We start from the raw sequence: 27,585 nt of genomic DNA, 5'->3' as shown, positions 1-27,585 counted from the left end.
TCACACGAAGTAAATGTTGAACCGAGGTGCATAGAAACGGGTGCGCACTCAAACCTCCTCTCCTTCGTCGGAGTGCGTTAGGCGCACTTGGGCCGGCTCGATCGATACCCCATTGACGGCCATTTGCTGATCGCGCCAGGGCGTGGTCAGGATCTTCAAGCGCTGGAATCAAGAATGGAGTCATGAGAGTGTGAGATTCGGAATAATGATCGCAAAGTTTCTTACTTGTCGCAAGCTTCCCGGCGTCACGATCAGCTTGTAGCTTGCCATCAGCGGTATCATGATCATGGACGATCCGGCTATACACCAGCCAAGCACGTTGGCCCAGGACGGATACACGTAGTCCTCGTAGCTGAGCGGCTCGTGCCCGATCAGCCCGTAGATGATGATGAACAGCAGAAACAGTGGTGCGACAAACTTCCAGCAAACGCGCCAGTAGATGCCGGGTGCAAAGCCAATCATGTCCTTGATGTCATTGCAGAATCGCTCCGTGCCTAGGAAAGGGTTTGGAAAGGCGTGTAACAATTAACCAATTTCAGATAAATATAGCAATAGGATAGTTTCCAAGTTTACCATAAATCCAAGACACAGCGATCGCTTCAAAAAATACAGCTATAAGGATGGAGTACCCCGCCGCATAACGATCCAGCAGCTGGAAGAAGTAAAATCCACCCTGCGTACAGCTAGCCAACCCGACGACAAAGTACAGCGAGAACAGGACCGCCACAAAGATCTCTCGGTTGCGGCCGATCTTGGGAAATTCGTCACTCAACGCTGTGATGATCGCTTCTGATCCACCGAACTAAAAGATCGCACAGAAAACTTGATAAAGTGGAGCTCTCTGTGAAGCTCCAGAGCTCCTCTACACCACTTACCGAGCTATCCAGTCCAAGCGTTAGCAGCATCATGAAGAATATCAACGCCCAAAAGATGCTTCCCGGCATGGTGGCGATCGCTGCCGGGTACACAACAAACACAAGCCCCGGCCCTTCGGTCGCCACATCCTGGATGCTTTGGCCGCTCGCGTGTGCCATGTAACCAAGCACGGAGAAGATTACAAACCCAGCAATGAAGCTGGTGGCCGAGTTGATCAAACTAGTCAGCAGAGCGTCCCTGGAAGATGGAAAAAGACCTTAAGTGACAGCACCCAACTCACACACGCGCGTTCCACACAAAACTCACTTGTACACATTGTTGTGATACTTGTTGTACGAAGCGTACGCCAGCAGCACTCCAAAGCCAGGACCGAGCGAGAAGAATACCTGCGTCGCCGCATCGACCCACACTTCCGCATTGTAGATGACGTCAAAGTTGGGCCGCAGGTAGTACAGAATGCCCTCGGCCGAACCGGGAAGTGTGATGCCGCGGACGAGCAGAATCAGCAGCACGGCGTACGGGAACAGGGCGGTAAACCAGACCACCTTCCCCGATGTGCTGATGCCCTTCCAGAGCGAGAAGTAGCAGATGAGATACACGGCCAGCAGACAGAGTGCCATATCCCACTTGATCGCACCGAGATCGTGAATGCCTTCGCTCTTGTCCAGCTCGAGAATGTAGCGGCTGTTGGGGTGGTAGCAATAGTATTAGAACTCTCCCCTCTGTTTTGTGATTCACTTTTCATCAGCCCACTTACTTGAAGTACTCGGAGGCGGCCGATGCAAACTTGGTATCGTTGATGGTGCTAACCGTGCCGGTAACGTTAGCCGCCAGCACACCGGTCCGATTCACCACCGTCGCTGCCGTGCTGTTGATGTACCCGAACGGCTTACACTCGACCGTGTTCCAGGCATTGGAGCAGTGCGTCCACGGCAAGCTGTCCGTGAAGGAGGCGAAGAAGAAGCGCAACGACCAAGCGATGATCACGTTGTAGTAGAAATCGACGTAGAACGCAATCAGCACGACCGCGTACCCGATGCCCTTGAACAGTGGCACCAGCCGGCCCCAGCAGGTGATGGCACCCTTCCGGTTAAACTGGCCGAGCGCCAGCTCCATGTAGAACAGGGGGATGCCACCCACCACCAGCATTATGCCGTACGGTATGAGGAAGGCACCTGCCGAAGAGCCGAACAAGGAAACGCAGCAATAAAATGAAGATGCTTGAACAATAAATTCCCAGTGGAGGTGGAGTGTTCTGCCGTGGGAACTCAGATCCCAAAACCCACCCACCCACCCACTCCCATCCATTTCACAGGACGCGGATTTCACAAGAAAAGTGGTGCTATTACGATGGCCATAATAGCATTATTATTTCCTTTCTCCCATTTTATTGACTTAATCCGGGCGAAGGATTCATACGACCGGCGGGCACTCGCTCGGGAACAATATTGTACCACACCCTTACAGCGCCTGCCATGCCAAACCAAGAACCCGGGGAGCGAAAGTGCGAGAAGAAAGGTGGAGAGTTAATAACGGGGACTTAATGTCATCTTCCGACTTTCAGCATCGTTTCGCCCTTTACGCCGCGTTTCCTCAGCCAGAGCCAGAGCGAGAAATGGGGACAATTTATAAAGGGATTGGTCCAGGCAGGCTCGGCCCGGCCCGGGGAAATGCCGTAACCTAGGCTAACCTTCTGTCAACTGGCCCCCGCTGTCGCTGGAGATTATCGTCCAGCCTCGTCTTGGGAGGAGAGGCTCGTATAAAGAGACTTACGCGCGTACGCGCGTTGCCATGGCAACCGGAACAGTAGCAAGCGATGTAATATCTGACACTATTTCCCGGAATAGTGTAGGATTATAAACAAACTGCCACGGAAGTGGTGAAAGTGGTCAAGTAAAGTGTTCAGCCATTCGAATTCTTAGAGGGATAAGAAAAAAGACAAGAAAATCGCTCCACTGTGTGTGTGTGCAACGTGACGTAGTTTAAATCGGGCCCCAAAGGTAGATTCACACTCCCGCTTATCGATGACTTCACAGGCCATTCCAGCGGTCCAGCGCTTGTCTATTGGATTGCGCCATAAAGATAATCCTAACCGCAAATCGATAGAATCTTTAAAGCAGTTCCGCGCCGCACAAAGAGTGAAACGGTCATATAAATCCATCTTTACCGAATCCCGATAGCCACCCTCCCGATGCAGGGTCCCGATGCAGGGATAGCCACCCTCCCGTCCATTCCGGTATCTTTATGACCACCCGTTTTGTGTGGCCAAAACGGTTTGCGCTTCGGGTGTCTTCTTCTTGCTGCTTGACCAATTTGCCAATTACATCAAACGATGTGCAAAAACGTCGGACAGGCCTTATGTAATGCCGGGAGAGAACTGATACTAGTTGCCAACTTCTTCCCAGATACTGGTGCATTTTGGTGCGTCTGCAGGTGGAACTGCACCCCAACCTTCCAGGTACCGTTCAAGGTCGCACGCGTACGGAAGACCCTCCCATCATCATATCCTATCGGTATCTACAGTCCCGGTCAAATTGCGTCCGGCAGAAAAAAGGGGTTCCATGATAACTCCAAGTTATCTGGTCAGTATTTAAGCGGGCCCAGTGCAGGATGACACTCCAGTAATCGCTAGTGCACGGAAGGCTAGCGATATTCGGAAGAAACTCATCCTGAAGACAGAATGGGTGCTAAAGGTAAGTCTTACTTGGCTCGAGTCACACTATTGGTGCAACTGGACTCACTGTCTTTTCATTCCAGTTCTGTGGAGTATTGCCGTACTCCTGTTGGCCACCGTATCGGTCGCCAGCGGGCAACAGGGTCGCTGTGAGGACGTAGACAACTTCGGGCTGGTGCGTGATCGGTTCTTCTGCTACCGCTTCTACCAGTGCATCGATGGTAATCCCTACCCGTTGCGCTGTCCCGACGACCAATGGTTCGACGAGGAGCGTCAGGTGTGTGATAATCCGGCCAACGTGACGTGTGAGCTGGAGGATCGTCCTCCGACCGTTACGCCAACGCCCGGAATTTGCAATGGTGCCCCGGACAACCAGTTCGTGCTGCATCCGCTGTTCTGTAACGAGTACTACCTGTGCGTCGGTGAGATTGGATTCCCGATCATGTGCCCGCCGGGGCTGTGGTTCGATCAGACGCGCCAGATTTGTGGTGATCCGGCTGACATTAGCTGCCCCCATGGACGCCCCGGTGCGGCCCGGTGTCGTGACGAGCCGGACTTTGGGCTGGTACGGAGCGAGTATGCCTGCTACCGGTACTACCAGTGTGTGAATGGGTTCCCTTACCCGATGACCTGTCCCGAGGGGCTGTGGTTCGATGCCGAGCGGGATATCTGTGACGAGCCGGAAAATGTGGAGTGTGAGCTGAGTCCAGGGCTGCCGACGCCTCCAACGCCCGGCATCTGTAACGATGCGCCCAACAATGTGCTGCGCCCGAATCCGACCGCCTGTAACAAGTACTACGTGTGCGTGGGTCAGATCGGTTGGTCCAAGTACTGTCCCCTGAACATGTGGTTCGATGAGGAAAGGCAGACGTGCACCCAGCCTGGGCTTACGAACTGTACGCTGGGGCCGGATATTCCACCACCGCGACCGGACAACCCGTGCAATGATGTGGACAACCTGTCGTTCGTCAAGGATGACTTCTTCTGCTACCAGTACTACCAGTGCCGCAATGGATATCCGTTCCCGCTCATCTGCCCCGCCGATCAGTGGTTCGATGAGAATCTGCAGCGTTGTGCCGACTACCAAACGGTTGAGTGTGAGGTTGATGGACCACCGCCCACGATCAAGCCTACGCCCGGTATCTGTAATGATGTGATCGGGGAGCGATTGGTGTTGCATCCTCGTTTCTGCAACCAGTACTACATCTGCTCGGAACAGGTCGGCATCCCGGTGATCTGTCCCACCGGACTTTGGTTCGATGAGGATACACAATCCTGTCGCTCGCCACTTCAAGTTGACTGTCCACATGGAGCGACTCCTCCGCCCGAAGACCCCTACATGATGTGCAACGGTGTCGAAGGATTTGGGCTGGTGCGTCATCCTAACTTCTGCTATCGCTACTACCAGTGCATTGACGGTGTCCCGTATCCGATGATCTGCGAAGGTGATCTCTGGTTCGATCGCGAGCGTCAGGTGTGTGATATGCCTATGTATGTCGAATGCGACGTAACGCCACCGCCCGTAGTGAGACCACCACCGACGGCTGGCATCTGTAATGGAGCTCCAAACGGTCGATTGGAAGGTAATCCACAGTACTGCAACCAGTACTACATCTGCGTGAACGAGATCGGCTGGCGTTTGGTGTGTCCCGCTGGTTATTGGTTCGATGTGGAGGGACAGACCTGCTCAGAGGCGGGCACGGTTGAATGTGGCCTTGCTCCAGAGCGTCCTCCAACTACCCCGAACCCGTACGCTCCCTGCATCGGCATCCCGAACAATGCGTACGTGCGTGATGAAGCCTTCTGCTACCGTTACTACAAGTGCGTCAACGGATCACCCTTCCCAATGATCTGCCCAGGCGAGCAGTGGTTCGACGATCGTCGCCAGCAGTGTCGTCCACAGGAGGAGGTTGAGTGTATCATCACGGAGCCGCCACCACGTCCACCGCCAACGGCCGGCATCTGTAACGGTGTGTCCAACTCGATCCAGGTGCCGAATCCGTTCAGCTGCAATCAGTTCTACATCTGCGTGGACCAGATCGGTTTCCCGCAGGTATGCCCTCCGGGCATGTGGTTCGACGAGGATCGACAGACGTGTCTGCCCGTGGCGGAAACTTCCTGTAATCTTGGACCCCCAACGACGACCACGATTGCGCCTCACCCGTGGGGACAGTGTGATGTTGTGCCTAACTTTAGCTTCGTGCGCAACGAGTACTACTGCTACCGGTACTTCCAGTGCATTGATGGACGGCCCTATCCGCTCATCTGCCCCGGCGAGCAGTGGTTCAACGAGGAGGAACAGCGCTGCGATGATCAGGAGAATGTGAGGTGCATTGTGAACCCGGCTCCGCCATCAGTTCCGGCCACTCCGGGCATCTGCAATGATGCGGCGAATGGAGAGATGGTGCTGAACCCGCGAGCCTGCAACCAGTACTACGTCTGTGTGGACGAGATCGGCTACTTGTTGATGTGTCCGGATGGTCTTTGGTTCGATGCACAGGCTCAACGATGTGGCCCACCGGCTCAAGTGTACTGTCCGCTGGTGCCGCCCGTTACGACGCCCGATCCGTTCGAGCTGTGCGACGACGTGCCGGAGGGTGGACTGCTGCGCAACGAGTTCTACTGCTATCGGTACTTTGAGTGCAAGAACTCGGTCCCGTACCCGATGATTTGTCGCGCCGGGCTGTGGTTCGATCAGGAGCGTCAGATGTGCGATATACCGAGCCGCGTGCCGTGCTTCCTGCGCCCGGGTGTTCCTGGACCGCCGGTGGCCACACCCGACATCTGCAAGGATGTGCCGAATGGGCGTTTTGCGCGCAACTGGAACTTCTGCAACCAGTACTACCTGTGCGTGGATGAGATCGGCTACTCGCAGATCTGTCCCGATGGGCTGTGGTACGATGATAATCGCCAGATCTGTGACATACCCGAGAATGTGGAGTGTCCACTGTCGCCCACCACGATCGCTCCCTCGCCGTGGGATCGCTGTGCGGGCGTGGAGGACCTTTCCTTCATACCGGACGATGACTTCTGCTACCGCTACTACCAGTGTGTGAACGGCATCCCTTACCCGATGATCTGCCCGAACGATCAGTGGTTCGACTACCGCCGACAGCTGTGCGACTTTACGCAGAACGTGCAGTGTGAGGTGCATGACGTGCTGCCGCCTCCACTGCCCACCGATGGCATCTGTACTGGGCAGTCCAACTCGATCCAGGTGCTGCATCCGGTGTTCTGTAATCGGTTCTACATCTGCGTCGATCAGGTCGGCTTCCCGCAGATCTGTCCCGCTGGATTGTGGTTCGACGAGACCCGCCAAACCTGTGCCAGCCCGACGGAGGTTGACTGTCCCAATGGACTCACGACGACGCCTTCACCGATCGAAGGTATCTGTAACGATGTGCCGCAGGGCACGTACGTCCCGAACCCGCTCGACTGCAGCCGTTACTACGTGTGCGTGAACAACTACCCGTACTCGGTGCAATGCCCGGGTGGCAACTGGTTCGACAGTAATCTGCTGCGCTGCGTCCCAATCGATGAGGCGGAATGTGCCGACACGGTCACGACCGTACCGACGCCGGGAGTATGCGCCGGTCGGGAGGATGGTGTGCGTGTGCCAAGCCCGGATAGCTGTTCGCTGTTCTACACCTGTCTGAACGAGATCGGAGAACCGTCGTTCTGTCCACCGGGACTGTGGTTCAGCGAGGAGCTGCAGGACTGTGACGAGGCGGACAATGTCGAGTGTACGGTGGAACCGTCCACACCACCAACCGGTGGCATCTGCACGGGCCAGCCGGACGGAGCGTACGTGGCGAGCCCCTACTCCTGCCGCCAGTTCTACGTGTGCGTTAACGAGGCGGGCTATCCAACGTTCTGCTTCGGCGATCTGTTTTTCAGTGAGGCGGCGCAGGAATGTGTCGATCCCTCCGAGTCCGAGTGTGTCGAGTAATGATGTTTGGCCTTTCTTGATTAAATGCTTATTGAATACGGTAAATAAAGTTAACCCATTTGCTACAAGGGCGCTAAAGTGCCCTAGCAACGAAATGTAAGCTTCACGTGTAGTGCGTATTGCATAATGCGCGGGCGTATAGCGTGAATCAAACTGACCGTTACGGGAGAAGCATTATTTTTCACCTCACAAAGGGCGCATTTAAAGGCGCAACTCAATGTAATTGTGCCACAAACACTCTCTCCACCAAGTCCACCGCTCGCTGCTCTTGAAGCGAAAGTCGCACGACAATAACTTTCCATTTTAATGCTAATACTATCGATGAAACACTTTCCACTCCATTAGCTAACGGTGCGGACGTCCTAATGCACTGTTTTCCTACTCTACTGTACAAAGCAACTGTGTTCTACTAAACATCAGGTGTAAGAAGAAGAAGAAGAAGAAGAAGAATGTTTTGTAAGCTCTTTCAGGTCCATTTCCCACGAGTCACACGGCGACAAACAGGGTGTGAAAAACACGGAACCATAATTCCAACAAGGCAAAAATGGAATATTCACACACACACGCACGCACACACTTTTAAATTCTTTGTAAGTCACCATCCTTTTTAAGCTACAGTTCTCCGCTCAAAAGTTCAAGAAGTCAACCTGTTGGATGGCAATCGCTGCAAAATGGAACTCAATAAGGGAATGAGGCAAAGAAAGCGCCGCTTGAGCGGGGAAATGGGAGGTCATTTTCTTTGTCCATCCCCTTCAAACACACAGCACACTCAGGAATCACGCACACTCAAACTCAATGTGTCGATGTTGTCACACAAACCGGATGAAAAGACGGAGGCGTAAGATAAGAAAGCATAGTGACACATTTCTCTCGCCCAGAAATCGTCACCGGCATCGGAATCGAGAATCGAAAAGCGCATGCAACAAGTGGCCGTTTTGAAAAGTGTTCCCATCGCAGCTAAGAAGTGGCCGGGAAGTCAACCACAAAAGGATACGAGCTTGGGTTGAAAGCTGTAATAATTCATCGCCACTTCGTAGTCCCCTGCGTCCCGGTAGTGGCAGTCGTTTCCAAATGGTGAGGATGGCTTCCTCTTCTATCGCTCATCACCATCATCATCATCGTGAACAATTGGAGGCCATTCCGTAATCCCTGCTCTTGTGGAAGCTGCTACGTACTACTACGGATGCACGCTTGAGTGAGTACGGTTGAATAAAGACATCAACGCCATTAGCGTGAAACTTTGCCCCCCGCATCCTCTCTCTCCCCAGGCCAACCCAGTTAGAAAAGGCGGAAAAGTGGAAATTTCCGTTCCATGTCTTTGGCAGAAAGAATGAAAGAGCGCAACAGAATGAACCAGAGTAAAGAGGCTCGTCCGGAACTCAGGACCAAAGCGTGAGCAACGATTCTTGGTAGAATCGTGCCCGTCTTCATGAACGCCAAGCCTCCGGAAAGGCAAAGAAAACGAACCAACCGACCGACCGGCCAACAAGGTCCAGAGGGGCACGGTTCCTCAGCTGTCATCAGTGGCAGACTTCCGGCTTGGCAGTAGAAGTAGGAGAAGCTGGAGCACAGCTGGACGATTAGGTGGCGTAAATCTGTGCTGTCACATCCATTTTACCACCTTCCTTTCTAACTTCAGCGCGCTGCTCTCTGTGTGGGTACTACATCCAAGGGTTTAAACATCCTAGAATGCAAGCAGGCATCCACAGCCCACTACGATTGCACATGACTTACTAACCGATTGGGATTGGATGGGATGGCATTTGTCACGGTTCAGTTCAGCGCTTGAACTGGTTCGTCGTACCGTCTTCTTGCCTGGCCGCAAGAACCACCAGAAACGGAACGCTACCACGGAAAGTGCGTTCGCTTGTTTCGCTTGTTGATACGGTCGCGGATGCCAATCCCTTTTTTTGGCGATGATTTATGCTTTTTTCCCCCCACGAGCAATGGGTACCCTTTCGTGCTGCACGCCCTTCGCTTATGATTCGCCTTTAATCTGTTCATCTCGTGGGGTCCACCGACATCTTGGACTTTCGGTTCGCTGGACGGTGTGTTTCAGCAGAACATATTCTTGGTTAGTTTATTCGTTCGCATGAGCAGCTGGGACTGGGCTGGGGCTGGGCTGGGCTGTAGCTGCGCTTGAAACAGGTTTTTCGTGCACACGGAATTGGAATTTATTCTATTGGTAGGAACGAGCGAAGAAATCATGAAACTCGAAACTCGTTAGAAGGCAAGGTGAAGCTTATGCGTTCAAACTTATATCGATGGAATGCAATAGAAACGGCCTGTGAAGATTCATTCTACCTCAAAACACTTTAATGCAGCAATTTAACATTACTATGCATTTTTATGCTTCACAAAACCCATACAGCGTCACTCGACAGACGCGAGTTCCTTCTTTTGTTCTTATACGCCATATACACCCGGTAAAAGGAGGGATGCGTTCGGTTTTTCAATATCAATTTTCCCGCCCGTCACCGTAACCAAATTAGATTTCACCGTCCGTAATTAGCTATTAAACGACGGCGACAACGACGACGATGCTATCCTTCCATCCTTCGAATGACGGAAGCTGGCGTACAGAATACCGTACAACACAGGGACCACCCTACCCACCCACACTACTTACCACCACCGTTCTTGTAGCAGAGGTACGGAAAGCGCCACACGTTGGCCAGATCGACGGCGAACCCGATGACGGACAGCAGAAAGTCCACCTTCCCGCTCCAGGTTTCGCGCTCCTCGCCATCGTCCAGCTCACCACCGCCACCACCACCACCGCCGCCGGCCCCATTCCGTGGCAGCAGACCCGGCCGGCCCTTCGCCTTGATCTGGCCGATGGTGGTCATCGCCAGGGCGGTTCCCTCACTATCACCGCCGACGCCGTTTTCCGCTCCACCGTTCAGCTCCTTCAGTGCGTCCCCTTCGATGGAATCTGTTGGGAAGAGGGAGTGCAGAGAAAAAGTTTAAGATATTATTACCAAAAAGTAAAACTGTGCTTCTAACTTAATTACACCATCGAAAAGGTATTGATTTTTATCACCCCAGCGACCAGCGTTCACTTGCAACGGGGAGGTGTGTGAATGCAGTACACGCCAACTTTGACCTACTCACTCTCGGCCGGTCGGACTGGACACAGAGAGAGCGTTGCGATGACATGTCGGAAGAGGCACTTGAGCGACTCATCATCATCATCATGGACGTAAATATCTCAAATACGTTCGACATTTCACATCACATCGAGGGTATGTCCTAGGTCCATCCCAACCAAAGACCGCTCCCCCGCGAAGGAGAGGGAGAGAGGGAGCGAGAGTATTCAAATTTTGAAGTAGCTACTAATAATAGAACGACCTGCCTCACAACGAACGGACGATGACGACGACGACGCTGAGGACGAGGACGCACTCCAGCAATCGAAGCAGTCCGAGACCGGGCCCAAGAGCCAAACACGGCTCCAAAGTCCTCGAAAATTGACAAAGTGTTTGTTAATGTTTTTGATGTTTTATCCTACTCTTTGTCGACCCCTGGGCCAGATCCCTCGGTTCCGCATCTTTCCGACACTTCATTTCGCTCCATTAAAGAACCATTTGCCAGCGCCTAGCCGAGCTTACGGTGTTGTGAGAGAAATTGATTTTTCCGGCCCTTCCACGGGGAAAATTTGATTTGTTATGACGTGTATCGTGCATAATACGCCTATCTCGCCATATCGACATATCGATATGCCGCCGCCGCTAGGTCTCCTAGGACGTCACCCAGCGGGAAGGTAAATTCCCCCTTCCCTGGTAAATGTAAATGTCACTTTGAAACCATCCCAACCCTCATTTTTGCCCACCAACAACAAAGTCCCTAAAATAAAAGTCAACCACATCATACTTGTTGTTGAGGAGAAGATGGAAATCTTCATCATTGATGTGTCCCGATGCCACCCAACCCAACCCAATACCCTCTTCGCTTGGTCGAGGTCGGGGAGGTTGTGTGAAGTGGAAAATGTTAAGTACTCCTAATTCGATTTCAGACTCTCTCTCTCTCTCTCTTTCTCTCTCTTTGCCCGCTTGAATCCTTCGGGGTTGCCTTCTTTGTACGGTCTTGCAAATCTATTTACCAATCAGCTTTGGGTTGGGCGAAATTGTACGCCAGAAAAGGACACCGCGCGTATCATTTCAGTATCGTTGCCACACCGTCACTGTTTACCGTTTTCCAAGAATCCTACAAAGACTGCATGCCCCTTCTATCTCTGGGAGGTTTCGTCTTCTTCTGGTTCATTTCTTGCGATGGAGAAGATACGCCGGGGTCGCCTTATTCAGTTTCCGGCTGTTCTGTCCCGTGATCGTTAGCAAATTTGCCCTACGTTGTGATATTTTTATTTTTGATTAATTTGCCGTACACGGTGGAATTTATATTGTTCGTACAGTTCACGTGTGTCTTTATTCCGTATCGATTCGCGACTGATCGCTGAGCGCCGCGCACCCAGCTCAAGCAGCGTGTGCAAAAACACGCACACACTCACGCCAAAAATTCCCATTCCTCCACACTTCTCCTCACCAGCACATCCCACCGTATGCGGTACCAAACATACCGGCCCCCTTGAACAACTAAGTTTTCAAAATTCTCGTGAACACTCTAACAAACATATCTTAGACGACGGTCTCTTCATTACCCCAGAGGCAGTTTTTAAGGTAACAACACGCACAATCCCATCCTGCCCAGGGTGTACTTCCACGATCCGAGCCAAGGGCCAACGAGCGGGTGGGAGATGTTCATCCTTGATAATGACGATGTCTCCGATAGAGACTTGTTGTTCTGGTGGATTACGTCGCTGTTGCTGAGCAAGCTCCTGAAGATACTCTGTACGCCAGCGCTGCCAGAAATGTTGAGCGTACTTCTGCAACCGCTGATACTGGTCGAGTCGATTGGTCGGGACATCCCGTATGTCAGTTTCTGGAGGTGGACGCATCATTCCCTTGATGAGAAAATGACTCGGTGTTAAAGCTGACAAATCGTTAGGGTCATTCGAAAGCGGCGTCAACGGACGAGAATTCATGCAGCCTTCGATTTTGATCAGCACTGTTGCCAGATCCTCATAAGATAGTAGCGAGACACCTAACTGCCTGACCAAAAGCTTCTTGGCCACCTTCACGGCGGCTTCCCAAAGCCCACCGAAGTTTGGTGCACGAGGTGGAATAAGGTGCCATTCAATTCCTTCTTCTGCTAGATAGTTATTGATTTGACGGTTTTGAGCTTCGTCATGCAGCATCTGGTAGACTTGGTGAAGTGCGTTCTTTGCGCCGACGAAATTTGTACCATTATCCGAATAGATATGGTTCGGCTTGTTTCGTCGGAAGATGAAACGGTCTAAAGCCTTCAGGAACCCTGATGTACTTAGGTCACCCACAAGCTCCAAATGCACTGCTTTGGTGCTCATGCATACAAAAATGCATAGGTACGCCTTTTGAGGAGCTGCTTTGCGATGAACAGGCTTCAGCATTATCGGCCCACAGTAATCCACACCTGTACAGACAAATGCTTCGTTTGCAGTGACTCGAGAAAGCGGTAGCTGTCCCATCGGTTGCTGAATTGGAACAGGATTGGCTCGGTTGCAGCGATAACATGCTCGGATGGTAGATCGAACCGCTCTCCTGCCATTCAATGGCCAAAACTCCTCGCGAATGGCTGAAAGTGTTGATGTGATGCCACCATGCATCACCTTCTCATGTTGCTGCCTCAACAGCAATTGGGTAAATGGATGATACCCAGGAATGACGATCGGATGCTTCACACAGAATGGCAAATCGGCATGTCCAAGTCTGCCACCAACACGTATGACACCATCCTTGTCAATGAATGGATGGAGTAGCTTGAGTGGGGATCCACCAGCAAGCTTTTGTTTCTTACGCAGTTGTCGTAGTTCATCGGGAAATACTTGTCGCTGTACCATCTTTACTAAAACGATTTTAGCATTTTGAATCTCATCCACAGAGAGATTGCTCGTTTCGCGTTGTTCTTTACCACGCGCAATATGGCAAAATCGCATGCAATATGCAGTTACATGAACCAACGTTCTGAATGAGGAGTATCGTAGGAGCAATGGGTCGGGCTCGACTACTTGGGCAGTTAACACAACGTTACCCTTTCTTTCCAGCTCATCATCAGTGAAGTGCTGTTGTCCATACGATTTGCTGGGCCAGCACGAGCTATCGTTCATCAGCCAATCTGGTCCATGCATCCACATGTTGCTTTCCAAAAGCAATTCCGCAGAAACACCTCTGGATAGCATGTCGGCAGGGTTCTCGATCCCTGGCACATGATGCCAAGTGCATCCATTGGTAGCAGCTTGTATCTCTCCTACTCGGTTTGCGATGAAAGTTTTCCACGTTCTAGGTGGTGCTGCAAGCCATTGCAGCGTGATGGTTGAATCGGACCACATATGTGTTTCGTTTACTGCCATGTCAATGGCTGATATTAGTTTCTGCTGTAATCTGGCAGCTAGCAAGGCTGCGCATAGTTCCAGTCTAGGGATGGTAAGTGGTTTGAGAGGAGCCACTCTCGATTTAGAAGCTAGCAGCGTTACTTGGGTTGTGCCGTCGATGCTTTGCGATCTCAGGTAGGCACACGCACCATAAGCTGCTTCTGATGCGTCTGCAAAACAATGCAGCTCTACATAGTTATAGTTGGGTGTCAAAGCAAATCTCGGGATCTTGAAACGAGCTAGCATGGGGAGCTGTTCGCAAAATTCTTCCCATTTGTCACACAATTGCCGCGGCAATTCGTCATCCCAACCGAGTTTGTTTGCCCAAAGTTCCTGTAAGAGGATTTTTGCTTGCACGATGATAGGCGATAGCAAGCCAAGCGGATCGTACAGTTGGGCAATCGTAGATAGCACTGTACGTTTCGTGTAGGGTCGTACATCAGGGATAGCAATCGTGAAGCGGAATACATCGTTTGGTGGTTCCCAACATATGCCAAGCGTCTTGACATTTGCGGCTGCTTCGAATTCATGGGATGCTGTTGTTCCAAGCAGATCAGGTGTCAACCCATCAAGCACACTCAACTCGTTTGAGCACCATTTTCGGAACCTGAAACCTCCCTTACTCATGAGACTGGTCAGTTCGTCACGAAGTTGAATTGCTTGCTCAATGCTTTCTGCGCCGGAGATCAGATCGTCCACGTACAAGTTCTTCTTTACGGCTTCAGTTGCCAAAGGGTAAGGAGCGCCTTCATCCTCAGCTAGTTGAAGTAGCGTACGTGTTGCTAGGAATGACGATGGAGCCAGACCATACGTCACCGTTGCCAACTCAAAAGTTTGCACAACTTCTGTTTCCTGAAAGCGCCAAAAAATACGTTGTAAACGTCGGTCATCGGGATGCATACTCACCTGGCGATACATTTTCTCGATGTCGGCGATCACCGCCACCTTATACTTGCGGAATCGCACGACGAGAGACAACAGCTCATCTTGTACGATTGGTCCTACATGCAAGACATCGTTTAGAGAATGCCCCGTGGTTGTCTTCGCCGAGCCGTCGAAAACCACACGCACCTTGGTCGTCGTGCTGGACTCTTTCACCACCGGATGATGCGGCAAGTAGTGAACCGCAGCCATGCTGTCCTCTTCAACCGGCACAGGAAACATGTGACCCAGCGTCACGTATTCTCGCATGAAGTCATCGTACTGCTGCTTCAGATGCTTGTCTTTAGCCAGCCTCTGCTCCAACAACCGAAAGCGCTTCTGGGTTGCAGCCTTCGAATCGCCAAGCATCTGAGCGTAGTCGTGGTGTTTCGGCATGCGAACGACGTATCTGCCGGTGTGATCTCGATTCGTCGTCTGCTTGAAGTACTGCTCGCACTGTTGTTCAACGGGAGACAATGATGTTATAGCAAGCTCTTCGACCTTCCAAAATCGCTCCAGCTGTTCTTGTAGTTTGTCGGTTGCCTCCATCATGTGGCAACTAATTGTTGTTTGCGATTGCGATTCAGGAAAGGTCGGTGTATCTCCTGCTACGAGCCAGCCAAACACCGTGTCGATGAGAACGTTTCGCTGGTTTGGCAAATGCACTTGTCCACCACGCAGCAACGAATAGAAATATGCTGCACCGATGATCATATCCACGCGCCGCGCGGTCCCGAAATCTGGATCGGCCAGAACGTAGTTCGAAGGAACGCCGACGGCAGCAGTAGAAAACGACGTTGAAGGAATGTTCTGCGTTACTTTCTTCAACACAAGGAAATTCATTGCTTGTCGGTAGTGGTAGATCCGAGATCGCACTTCTGTACATACTATGTGCTTTGCATTGGTGGTAGTGCTGTCGACACCAGCAATTGAAACGCTAGCGGGCTTTCGTGGTAGTCGTAAAAGCTGACAAAGATGTTCACTGATCGCGTTCGGCTGCGATCCGTTGTCCAGCAATGCTCGCGCCAAGTGTTCTTTGCCGTATGCATCGACAACAACCAATACCACTGTAGAAAGTATAGCGTTAACGGCGGATTTCTTCGACGATGCCAACGCCATTGTTGAAGAGCTAGAAGTCTCACCCACTAATACACTGCTGTTTTCTTCGTGAGCATGAAGTAGTGTGTGGTGACGCTGAGAACACTGCTGGCAATTGTATTTGGACGCACACGCATGGGCCAAATGTCCTGCTTTCAAGCAATTTCTGCACAGCCTTTTCTCACTCACCACTCTCATGCGTTCTTGTGTATTAGTGCCTTTGAACACATTGCACGACGCTATACTGTGCCCGTTCTTTTTGCACATCACACACACTGGTACGTTGTTGGTATTAGTAGTAGCAGCATGCAACGATACTTTTGTCTTTATTGGTTTTTTGGGAACTGCACCACACTTCTCTATTGCCAGTGTTTCCAACACTCTTACACGTTTTTCCAAAAACGCCATCATGTCCGTAAATGTAGGATCTTCATCGGCATGGGCTTCTTCCCACACACGGAGTGTTTCATCATCCAGCTTATCCGCCATCAACTCGATGAGAATTGAACTGAACGATTTCACGGGTTCTTTCAATTGTTCTAGGATTTTGACATGCCGTCGAAAATCGTCAACCAAACGGTTGAGCGCCACTGCTCCCGTTTCTTTCATCTTGGGAAGCGATATGAGCGATCGAATATGCTTCTTACGCAAAATGATTGGGTTGGAATAACGTTTGACGATCGTACTCCATGCCAAATCATAATTCTCACTCGTAACCGAAATGGATTGTATTAAATTCGCAGCTTCTTCTTTGAGTGAAGCTCGAAGGTAGTGGAATTTTTCGATTGCCGTTATGTCCGTCGATGAGTGTATGAGTGAGACGTATGTGTCGTGGAACGTTAACCACGCATCGAAATTTCCTGCGAACTCTGGCAGTGCGATCAATGGGAGCTTCACTCTTGAAGAAGAAGATGAAGCAGCATTTGCAGCAACAGACACAACTTCAGCGGCTGCCGGAATGGGCAACATACTACGCAATTGCGCCTTTGCGTACAAATACGTTTCCTCCATTTCTGCTCTAATACGCGCATTAGTTGCAACGCCTTCCTCGGAGATTTCCAAATCTTCGATGTCTTCTTGCACTGTTTCAAAAGATTCCCAAATCTTTTCCAAACGATCGAGTCGCGTCGACACTTGATTTTGTTGTTCACTTGTGAACGTTTTTACGAACTCTTTCACACGATTGATGGAGTCCATGTATTGGTGCCGCTTGAGCTCCTTGTACCGCAACTTGTCCTGCTTCGACATTTTGCAAAAGGCTCACACACACAAACACTAACACAGATCGAGTGCCGCAGCACTGCTTAATGAACAAACGCTTCTGTACGCCGGTTTTCACAAAAACCGAAGGATTTATCAAAATCCTGGTCACTACGCACCAAAATGTTCTGTCCCGTGATCGTTAGCAAATTTGCCCTACGTTGTGATATTTTTATTTTTGATTAATTTGCCGTACACGGTGGAATTTATATTGTTCGTACAGTTCACGTGTGTCTTTATTCCGTATCGATTCGCGACTGATCGCTGAGCGCCGCGCACCCAGCTCAAGCAGCGTGTGCAAAAACACGCACACACTCACGCCAAAAATTCCCATTCCTCCACACTTCTCCTCACCAGCACATCCCACCGTATGCGGTACCAAACACCGGCTTTCCACTTTCTCTACACCCACGGCGAGCAACGAAGATGCTGGAGGGGGGAGAGACACTGAAGATGAAAGAATTCGGTCGAGCTGGAAGCGACAAACCGCGATTGAGATAATCGTCTAGGGAAATTGACGATTCTTCTGACCAATAGCGCGCTCGTTGCCGGAGAAGTCATCCTTCTAAGCCGCTGGTTGCTATGGAGCTCTCGCTTCGCGGTGCACGGCATGCTTAGAAACTGGCTTTGCTTGACTTTCTGATTTGAGATGATAAATAGGTTGGGTTTTTTTCACAAAGTATTCTCAGCGCCATAGATGCAACCGTTTTTATCTCCTTCTAAAGTAACGGACAGCTCTGAATCATTTCATTCCAAACAGTTCATTCGTTCTTTCTGTGCTGCTGCTGTTGCTGCTGCCGGCGGTGTTAAACACGTTTGACTGACAAGGTTCTCGTGATTCTAACCGTAACTAAGGGCAACCGAAATCGTATGCCATCTAGAGCGTTCGCCGTGGCGTACGGTTGCACAAGAGTGCTGTATGTAATCGTGTGGTTAAAATGTGGCGTGACTACTTCATAATCCAACACCCCTTGAACCAAACCGCAATGTACTTTTCGAGAGGTTTCGCCGACGCCTTTTTAGAACTATGGAAACGCCATATTCCCTGCACCGAGTCATAGTGGTCACAACTTATTTTCTAAGTTTTTCACGCAAAAAATTACCTTTCCTTTCCTTTTTAATGCCCATCTTGCAGCGATGTGATGTGGCGTTTTATCGATCGTTTGTCACACACAGCCCAACCAAATCCAAATTCACGTACACTCACTTATTCATCACTGTGTCCTTCCTTCCTGATTTTTTTCTCACTTACCACACTGTTTCACCGCATAAACATTAAAAATAATTACACAACACAAAACTAAAAACAAAACGTTCGAAACAGCCATTAGTGGTTCCCCTTTTTCTAACCGTCGATGACAGAACAAGCTCCTCTTGACACCTCTTGAAGCTCGCTCTCTCTCGTTAAGCCGGTCTAGTAGCCGTTGACCAGTGCCAACGGAAATTCAATTAAAATCACAAAAATAACAGCAACAAAAAAGGGACACGCTCAAACCATCTCGAGGGCCGCGAGTGGTAGCACTTAATCGACACACTTGATTTGCGGCGCTGGTTTATTTAACGATAGTGTGCAAGACGGTTGGCGTATGACACATACGGCCAGATGCATAAGTCGTCTAGCTATGCCCTGGCAAACGGTAATAGTAGCGGGGAAGCGAGCCTCCTACCACTACCAATGGACACGCTTGACCGGTGGGGGATGTAATTAGAGTTGATCATTTCGGTGGCGTTATGTGTGTGTGTGTTTTTTTTCTTCTTCTTCTGCTTGTGCTTATCCTAACCCATGGGGAGGAGGATTTGGTCATTTAGAAGTTCTGTCCCAGATTTGGCCTACTGCGATCTATGCAAACGACCGAAGCGGGGATATACACACACACACACTGACACGTTGCATGTTGCAACGCGCTCTTGTCAATTAATGCTAAAGTTGCTGATTGAAACTGACACTTTAATTACATTTGCACAGTCGCCGGAGTTGGACACATTGTATGTGTGTGACCAGTTTGTGAGGTGTGGAATAAATTATTTAAAAAAATATCTTCTCTTTAAAGTTCAATGACAGGGAAAGTGATTATTAAATTCATCTTTTAAAAGGATTAAAATGAACAAATACTTCCAATTCGCCTCCAATTAATGTACACTCTGCAGCACCCATCCTTGAACTGTCCATCTAGCATGACCCTTTCCCTTTCGTTTTGCCACCATAAATTGCAATTATTTTACACCTGTGGCCGTTCCATCTCATGCGCAAGGTTTCCGGCGGGCTGTACCTGTACCAATCTTGTGCCTTGGTTCGTTCCATTACCATTCAGCTTAAATGCAATCCAATGATCTAGCCAAGCCACCCCACTCCCCCTCTAACACCCATTGAAGCTTTCTGCAGTCTAGACGCCAAAGCAAACCAAACTCTGATCTCCCTGACTGATCCCCCCCACCACCACACATGCTTAGCCTTGTGAGCATGTGCAGCGAAGTAGAACACATAAATTTTACGCACGCTTTTGCACGGCTGGTCACCGAGCCCAAGTTCCGACGGGGTGGCCATTTCATGACCGATTCGCCCCCACCCCCCACCCCACATCCCCTTCCGGTTGGCCTTGGATGGCGCACATTTTTGCGAATCGGAAACAACATCTCTCCTCGTGTGTGTTTTGATCTGTCCGCTTCGAAATTGATTAACGATTGGCTTTTAATCCGCCCCGGTCCACCACGGTTAGCGCCTTTCTAAACAACTCCCTCACGCGCTTTAATGGTTTAATGGATGACGCCAGCTCCCCCTCTCCATTCCGCACAAAACAAATCCCTCAGCTCAGAAGAATAATGATCCTCGATATGATTACAATATTAACCTTCACCTTGCGGATTGGGAGGATGAATCTCGACATGCAAATCGAGACCTCAACAGTGTGCTGTCGGCGGTTGGGAAGCAGGAATTCAAACAAAAAACCTGTTTGTTTGTTTGTGGACAACAACTAGCAGAACAGCATCATGCTGTCAGCGTAGGAGGTTATGCTGTCCAATGCCGGTCCAAAAGCCTGTTTTCGCTTTCTGTTTAAGGTTAGCCCAATAACATTCCTTCGGCGAGCCAAACCAAAGAACGCAAAGAAGACAGGAAAGAGAAACACTTCGAATCAAGCCGGTTCTTTAGCTGTCTTTACTGGTCCATACAGCTGATCTGCGATGTCGCTCCAAACACACACACACACACACACACACACACACACACACACACACACACACACACACACACACACACAAAAGAGGATAAAAATGTTAAATAATTGAAGAGTGTGCGAGCAGCGCAAACAAACCAACGATTGAAAGCTGTCCTTCAAAAGTTCTTACCCAAAATGAGGGGAATGGGTTATATGTGTTCTAAAAAAACATTGAATTATTTGCACAAATGATGGCACACAAACAAGCTTTTTTAAAAATAGCGCCATGCAAATGAACCGTGTGAAATTCGACAAGTATTTACGGGTATCACTGCAAACCTTTATCCTCATTAATGATGGGCTCATTAGATATTCGTTGATGTTTCTACTAACTGTAATCACTTTGCCACTTCGATTTGCCTTTTACGCTGATATTGCGCGCACACGCGTTTAACGCGCACATCACGCACGTGTAAAACGTTGGTTTAAATTTAAATCATTGCGCCCTGATTTATTGTCTTTTCGCGCGTCAACTCGCGCCACAGCCAGCCGATGGGAAAGCAACGATGGCTTTGCTTTAAATGGATCCAGCCTGCTTTGATGCCACGCCGTTTGAACCGTTTTTGGGGCCCGTTTATGACCGTTAGAAACCGCGCTGAAAGTGTCGATCACACGTGTTCACGCATTCAAATCACACGCCGCTGTGCTAGGAGTTTGGATCTGTTTGCAACTGTTAAACTTAAGCACCGTATATTATGTCACTACTGTTTCTTACAATGTTACACAATCTTAGTAAATTATAATAGCCAAAACAAAATCAAACCCAAAAACACCTCCAAAAACACTGCCTGTTCAGTCCCGTTCGGTTCGCAGCACCGTTTCTGCGTCTACCGGCTTGGACGAACGGTTGCGCGAGACTGCGGCAAGCAGAACGACTCCGAACGCACCGACTGCTTGCTGGCAATGGTCGGTGGTCGGTCGGTCGGACCGTTTCTCTAACCCCCTCCCCTTCTACTACTACTAACAACACCACCACTACTACTGCCCGGCTGTGGACAAGCTCGTGAATGGGCGATTACGTTGAAGATGAAAAGGAATCGTGGTTAGATGTGATTTCGAGTCGGGGTTTTTTCTTCTTCTGTATGCCAGTCGGTTATATATGTGTGGTTGTGTGTGTTGCAGCACTGGTAGGGCTTAGATGAGGCTTTTAAGAAGGCCTTAGTAAGGTACAGCACTCACTTTACAATAAATTATAGCTTATTAAGTGAAATAATTTTCACAAGTACATTCGTTTCAGATCTTTTAAATGAAATATTTCTTTTATTATCACCCAAACGTTTGATTGGTACGTGAATGCAACATGAGAATCTTGCTCGAATAGTTATTTCTCCCAATCAAACATCATTAGCAAGGAAGCGTGACGGAGTTGCGGGCCTATTAAGGACACCATCTTGCCGTGACAGCTTTCGAGGGAGCTTTTTTGTTACAAATACCTTTTTTCATTATTGTGTTTTATACACATTGTAGGAGAAGAATACTGTAAGAATTATACTAAGAAAGAGATGGCTGAACTTGAAGAAATCCTAGACTAATCGGATAAGTCCGACCGTCGGTAAAGAAGTTAAGAAGGGGCCATACTAGCAACATTCATCCTCCTTTTTTAAGGTTGAAGGATTTTTCCAGCTCACAACATCATAAGAACGAAAAGCCACAGAAACCCTTAACCGCAGAATAGTTCCCCTGCTTTGTCTTGAGCTTTTTTTCGAGTATCTTGTAAATATTCGCTGCAAAAAATGCGATGCATTTAATTTAAATGCTGCTAGTACAAAAAATCTGCTCCTTAAATTCCCATCACAGCAGCAAACCCAATCCAATAAAGAGAAATCAAATAGCTCCGCCAACCACAAAGCTTATTGAATTTTCCAAATTTCCTTCACCACCAGTAAAGAGGAGGAGGGGATAGAAATTCGAGCATTCTACCCCCCCATTCATCTCACTAGTTTACTTCCGTAACACTAAACTAACGTTCCCTTTCGCTCCCCACTCCGAACGAATCCATTCCATCAAATCACTTACAAACAGCAAATTCGCTCCCGACCCGCTAGATTAGCAAGGAAAACAATCATAACCACAGATTTATAGCTCATTTCCTACGGTGCCAGGGCCAGGACTCGGGCTTGCCCCGTTTTTCCGGGACGTTGGTTGCATTCCGCACGCTCACAATATTGCAAAAGGCCACTCCACCACACCATCCCAGAAATCATCCAAAAACCGCATCCGTTATGTTGGTTGCTCAACCAAACTGGCGGATGGCCTGCTGCGATATTCGATCCTTGCGTCCTGACTGACCATTTTCGATACTCGCTGCACCGTTGTGTGGTAAGCGAAGCCCGTTCGACCAATACGCAACAGGTAAGCGCAAGCAAGTGCGCGAGTAAACAGCGTGCGGGAGGAAATTAGTTCAAGTGTTTTTTGGGACTCCACCCACTGGAATGGGAGTTGAAACGGTAATTGAAATATTTCCCGGCTATTAGTCGACTTATTAGTTCCGGGAACAACTACAGCGCCAAGGAGGAGGACCAACAGAATTCGAAACGGAACGGGGTTCAACGAGGCGTGGAGAAGAACCACTTAGAGCCAGAGCTCATGCAAAGCTCGTAAGGAGTAGCAGCGATGGGATTGGAAAGGGTAGCGATGTTTTACTTAATACGCTTAATTTACTTAGGTGAACACTACTCACCTGATCCGGACTTGCTGCTGTCCGTGCACTTCACTGGCGTTTCCAGCAGTCTCAGCTTCTCCCGTGGATCATCTAGCTCGAACATCCAGCTTGCTTACCGCAACGGGTGCACCGTCTCACTCACTCTCTGTCTACTAACAGTTGGGTATAGATATCGGCTCCTTTTGAAACTCCACTACAACAACTTGTACCGCCCTGTTGTCTGTTGATCGTTCTACCAAACGCTTCCTTCCCTTTGAAAACGTAGCTTTACACCTCAAATGTGATCATGTTCTAGTTTGCTGCAATTTTGCCCCCAAAACCACTCAACTCATCCACTGCTGCAAGCGTATCGTTCAGCAGTCATTTTGCACCGCTACATACTGATTTATGTACAACAACACTGTACTGTCCACGTGTCCGGAGGTAATTTTGAACGACCAAACCCACCCAACTTGGCCTTAGTGCTTTTGTTTTATTTTCACAACCACACCACTGCGTACTTTGCACGTAAACAGGGGGCACGGCACACACTTGTAACCGTCAGTTGCATTCACTACCACTGGGCCCACCCTTTCCCCGCTGCTGCCACCTTCCAACCAGCTCCAACTTCCGGCTCCCTGGCAGCTGCCTGTTTGCTTGCAACACCGAGCTCGCTTCGCTTTGCTTGCACCGAAACGGGATGCACAAGGACGACTAGCGACTGGCTGGCTGGCTGGCACGGTGGCCCTTTTATAGTGGCGTTTTTGCGCCCTGCCGAAACCGATCCTGCGCCGGAGAATCGCCGTAGAAGCATTGGTTCGGTTCGGTCGGGCCGACTTGTGAAGCCTGTGTAAGGGTGAGAGGTTTGTAGGTGTTTGAATTACATGTGTTACATCCCTCTTATATTATGTATGTTTTTAATCAGTTTTTTTAGCACTGTTTGAATGTTACTCACAATCCGTGTGCGAATTTCGTTGTGTTTGAAATGAAGATGAATTTGTATAACAATTTCGAAATAAGTCCCTTGCGGTAGTAAAGCAGTAGACAAGCCCTGCAGCAAATGAACTTTGTCCGCTGTCAACGCAAGCGAACCGTAAGCACAGTGGTCGGTCCTTCTACAATTGTGTCCGGTTGTTTATTTTTCTTAGCATGCAACAACTTTTTGCATCTTTTTGTGATCAGCTGCAGCTTTCATGAACTGCATAAAATAAATATCATGAAATACTGCTTTTCCTGTTCCATTTAACACCATCCAAAGCACAGAAATTCGAAAATCCATTCACAGTGGTGTCAAATCAAACTGTCAAACAGCGCGACAGGAGGTGTATGACCGCAGCCTCAGCAGGCCAGCGTTTGTTGATGTTTTGTCATTAGCGGATAGAAGAGGGGGTGGTGCGCAGCAAACGAAGGGTGTCTTGTCTGTGTTTTTGTGTGTTGTGTGTGGGGTTTTTTTCCTTCTCCGTACCAGCCACAGCCAACCAGCTGCAAAATTGCCACATTAGCAAAACAGTTGGTGTGAAAACTTTCGCCCGACCGACTCGACTCGACGGCCGCGAACCTTCATTTCTTTCCCTGCGCACAGTCAAGTTCCGATGCACCACCACCACCGCCACCGAGCCGAGGTAAATCTAAGAACGTAAATATTTACGGTGTTTTGTGAGGAGAAGGTCGCGTGTAAGAAAAATCCAATGGCGCAATGAGTGTGGCGGGAGGGGGCCCCTCATCAGCCCTCCCCAAGTATCAGCTGGATGGACGGATGTAGTGAAGGGAAAGGAAAGAGAGCATCTAGCGCTGGTAGTGATTGTGCCCATTTAGAAAGCCCCCTTCGAGATCACAGTATGGCCGCCTCGCTGGATACGGTACAATCCGGTTTCCGCAGTCGACGAGTGATGATATCACCCCGCAAGAAAGAAGTGACGGCGGCGGTTTTAAAGTGAAGCTATAGTGAAGTCTAATCTTGCTTGCAGCATCGCATCGCGCAGCAAAACCCACCTCCAAAACACACCCATCGAAGTGGGCCGTGTTTCCAGGGTGTGTATGTATGTATGTGTGTGTGTGCGGGTACGATTCCCTTTATTTTGGTAGCCCTTTTGGGTCGAGTGGGTCGAGCAGCCCCGTGCCACCGATCGCGCTAAAAAGGCTTATCAAATTTGCAAAGTGCTACACACTCTCTGTCTCGCACCCACTGGCGGTGTCTCTATTGTCTCGGTACGATCGGTGTGACAAAACCAATACCAGCAAAACAAGCACAACACAAGTTTTGCGCGAAGCTTGTGTGTGCCGCCAGCGCCCGTACAGCGCATCCGCCGCAAATCTGAGAAGACCACGTAAGTGTTTACAATTCGGTACGGAATCGTATACACAGGTGGTCTATGAGGGGGGAATAGTGGGTGGAAAAAAACCCGCGGCTGCTGTGTTGCATTTTCCCAACGGCCCAATACGAGTGGCTGTGGGAGGCACACGTTAACGCGCTTTGTTTCGGGTACTGTGCGAAGTGGTAGTTTGTGGCTAGTTAGAACAGTTTTCTCCAATCCAAGTAATCGCGCCGCGGACCTGCAAGCGAAAGAGATGAAAATGATTTATGTTAAATATGTTTTGTTTCATTTGTATCATTGTAGGGATACTACTAGCAAGGAACCAGAAGCCGTTTTATAATCTGTCCAGTTCTAAACAGTCCAGTGTACGAGCAGGAATAGACACGCGGTTGGCCTGGAAGTGTTTTTGACGTTGATGTTTTGTTAGTTGCAGACGGTTGAACGAATTTCAAAGTAACTAAGCAAAGGCGCAGCAAAAATGGCAGACGAATTCGATGCTTGTGAATGCTTCTGGAGCCATGAGCTCGCTATGAGACGGTTGATGTCGCTGGTATGTATACAATTGTAGAGTTGAGCCATTAGTGAAGTATTATCTACAGCCTGTGTTGCATCATTTTCAGCTCCGTCAAGGACAGTCGTACTGCAACGATAACGAATGCACCGATCGTAAGTATAGTGAGGAAATGATAATTTCTTCAATTGATAATTATTAACGATTCAAAACCCTCTCTTTCACACAGTTCCAAGTCTCCCGAATGTAACCGGTGGCGCAAACTTTTTCCTAATCGTCATGGCACTGATTTTTGTGGCCGTTATGTACGTCCTGAGACCTTCGTCCATGCGTCGATCGAACGACCTGAACAAGTCGCTGCCGCCTCCATCGAACGATGTATGTATTTGGTGCTCCTGTGGTGCTCGTTCCCCCTCTCGTGCTTGTTCTAATTAATCGTGCCCTTTTCCCGCCCAGGGTCCGAATAACGATGGTGGTGCACCACCGTCGATATCCTGAAGGGAGCACACGTTCAGCGGCCAACGAAAAGCACAACCCCGAACCTGAGCATTTGCTGCCTGTTTCCACTCCCCCATCCCAAATGACACTGCGCGGTGGTGGCTGGAGGTGTATGTACGGTTCCGGACGAATGTTGCATCGCATTTCCCGTTCTCCGCTTCTCTTCTAGACAATTATACAACACATGGAAAACGCACGTTCGGGCGCACGTTCCTTTTTTACCGCAAAAAACACAAACGACAACCCGTGCGCACACACACCCCTCCCGGAAGCGTTTCAATGCCAATCTGTATTCTTTCTTCCAATACATCACTAATATAGTTCAAATGTAACGATTTGGTTGCACCTTCCCACTTATTTGTTCAACCACCGGCCAAAAGCTGTGTTAAGCAATTCAAAGTAAATTCCTTCTCTCCAACCCATCCCACGTCGCTTCGCCCCGGTCTCCTAGAGGCTGTGCGTGAGCAGATAATGCATAATGTGATTACTTTTTTAACTTGTCGTCTTATATGTCATAGCCCTGTATTGTCAACCGTTATTGTGCGTGCAAATATTGTTTTGTTGTTTTCTTTTTTCATTAACTTTTGTTTTATCCCTGATTAAGCTGCAATAAAATGAATTGTACAATTCAAACTGCTACTGTGCAACACATCTCCCCGCTGCCCCGTATTAACCGTGCTTTGAGCACGATTGTTGGGGCAGTTTGGGAATATATATAGGACAAGTGACACAAACACAAGGATACATGTTTTCTCCGGCGCTGCATCGGTGGTGCGGTGCGTTCCTAGGCACTAATGAAGGAGTAACTACTATTGATGGATTGATTGATGTTTTGAGTGTATTTACATGATACTAGATGCATGAGTAGTATAATTGTACCAACAGTTTTCTTCCTCCCCAAAGCGCGTACATTGAGCCACAAACACACAAGCAAGCTCATTCTAGACAGGATAGTTAATGCCCAATTGGTACAAAAGACACGCAAGGGTAGCTGGATAGCCAGGTCCAGCCTGCGATAAATGTTCTGTCTCAAAATGGGAAATAAAATTCAAAATCTTAATCACAATTAGTACACTAACTACAGACACTACTTTTGTACACCCATAATTCCATCCGAATATCGTACATTTCTTTCCAAATTCAACCCACTAATCAAATAGA

General features: G+C 49.3%; 3 protein-coding genes across 8 annotated transcripts; 2 read left to right on the top strand and 1 right to left on the bottom strand.

Moving 5' to 3' along the window:
* Window positions 1–48: 48 nt before the first annotated feature.
* Window positions 49–23,935, bottom strand: LOC120895525 (sodium-dependent dopamine transporter). The gene is made up of 8 exons (XM_040298984.1): window positions 23,140–23,935; window positions 10,129–10,434; window positions 1,634–2,051; window positions 1,183–1,560; window positions 876–1,113; window positions 574–802; window positions 226–494; window positions 49–162 (listed from the first exon to the last, which is right to left on the bottom strand). The coding sequence occupies exons 1-8, from the start codon at window positions 23,222–23,224 to the stop codon at window positions 49–51; spliced, it is 2,037 nt and encodes a 678-aa protein (XP_040154918.1). The 5' UTR covers window positions 23,225–23,935.
* LOC120895524 lies at window positions 2,822–7,599 on the top strand. The gene is made up of 3 exons (XM_040298983.1): window positions 2,822–2,876; window positions 3,282–3,569; window positions 3,634–7,599. The coding sequence occupies exons 2-3, from the start codon at window positions 3,557–3,559 to the stop codon at window positions 7,497–7,499; spliced, it is 3,879 nt and encodes a 1,292-aa protein (XP_040154917.1). The 5' UTR covers window positions 2,822–2,876; window positions 3,282–3,556; the 3' UTR covers window positions 7,500–7,599.
* A 532-nt stretch (window positions 23,936–24,467) lies between the features above and the next one.
* Window positions 24,468–27,502, top strand: LOC120895531 (small integral membrane protein 14). Of its 6 annotated transcripts, none has more exons than XM_040299000.1 (6): window positions 24,468–24,722; window positions 25,719–25,780; window positions 25,843–25,965; window positions 26,036–26,081; window positions 26,156–26,304; window positions 26,383–27,502. In XM_040299000.1, the coding sequence occupies exons 3-6, from the start codon at window positions 25,894–25,896 to the stop codon at window positions 26,422–26,424; spliced, it is 309 nt and encodes a 102-aa protein (XP_040154934.1). In that variant the 5' UTR covers window positions 24,468–24,722; window positions 25,719–25,780; window positions 25,843–25,893; the 3' UTR covers window positions 26,425–27,502. The 6 variants fall into 6 exon arrangements, with proteins under 6 accessions (XP_040154934.1, XP_040154931.1, XP_040154936.1 ...); XM_040299002.1 differs by lacking the exon at window positions 24,468–24,722 and adding an exon at window positions 24,786–25,131; XM_040299001.1 differs by lacking the exon at window positions 24,468–24,722 and adding an exon at window positions 25,505–25,636.
* Window positions 27,503–27,585: the final 83 nt, after the last annotated feature.

Source organism: Anopheles arabiensis, chromosome 2, assembly GCF_016920715.1.
Source record: "Anopheles arabiensis isolate DONGOLA chromosome 2, AaraD3, whole genome shotgun sequence".
NCBI lineage: Eukaryota > Metazoa > Arthropoda > Insecta > Diptera > Culicidae > Anopheles > Anopheles arabiensis.
Note: the sequence above shows the minus strand (reverse complement) of the source record. Positions and strands in the feature narration are given on the sequence as shown.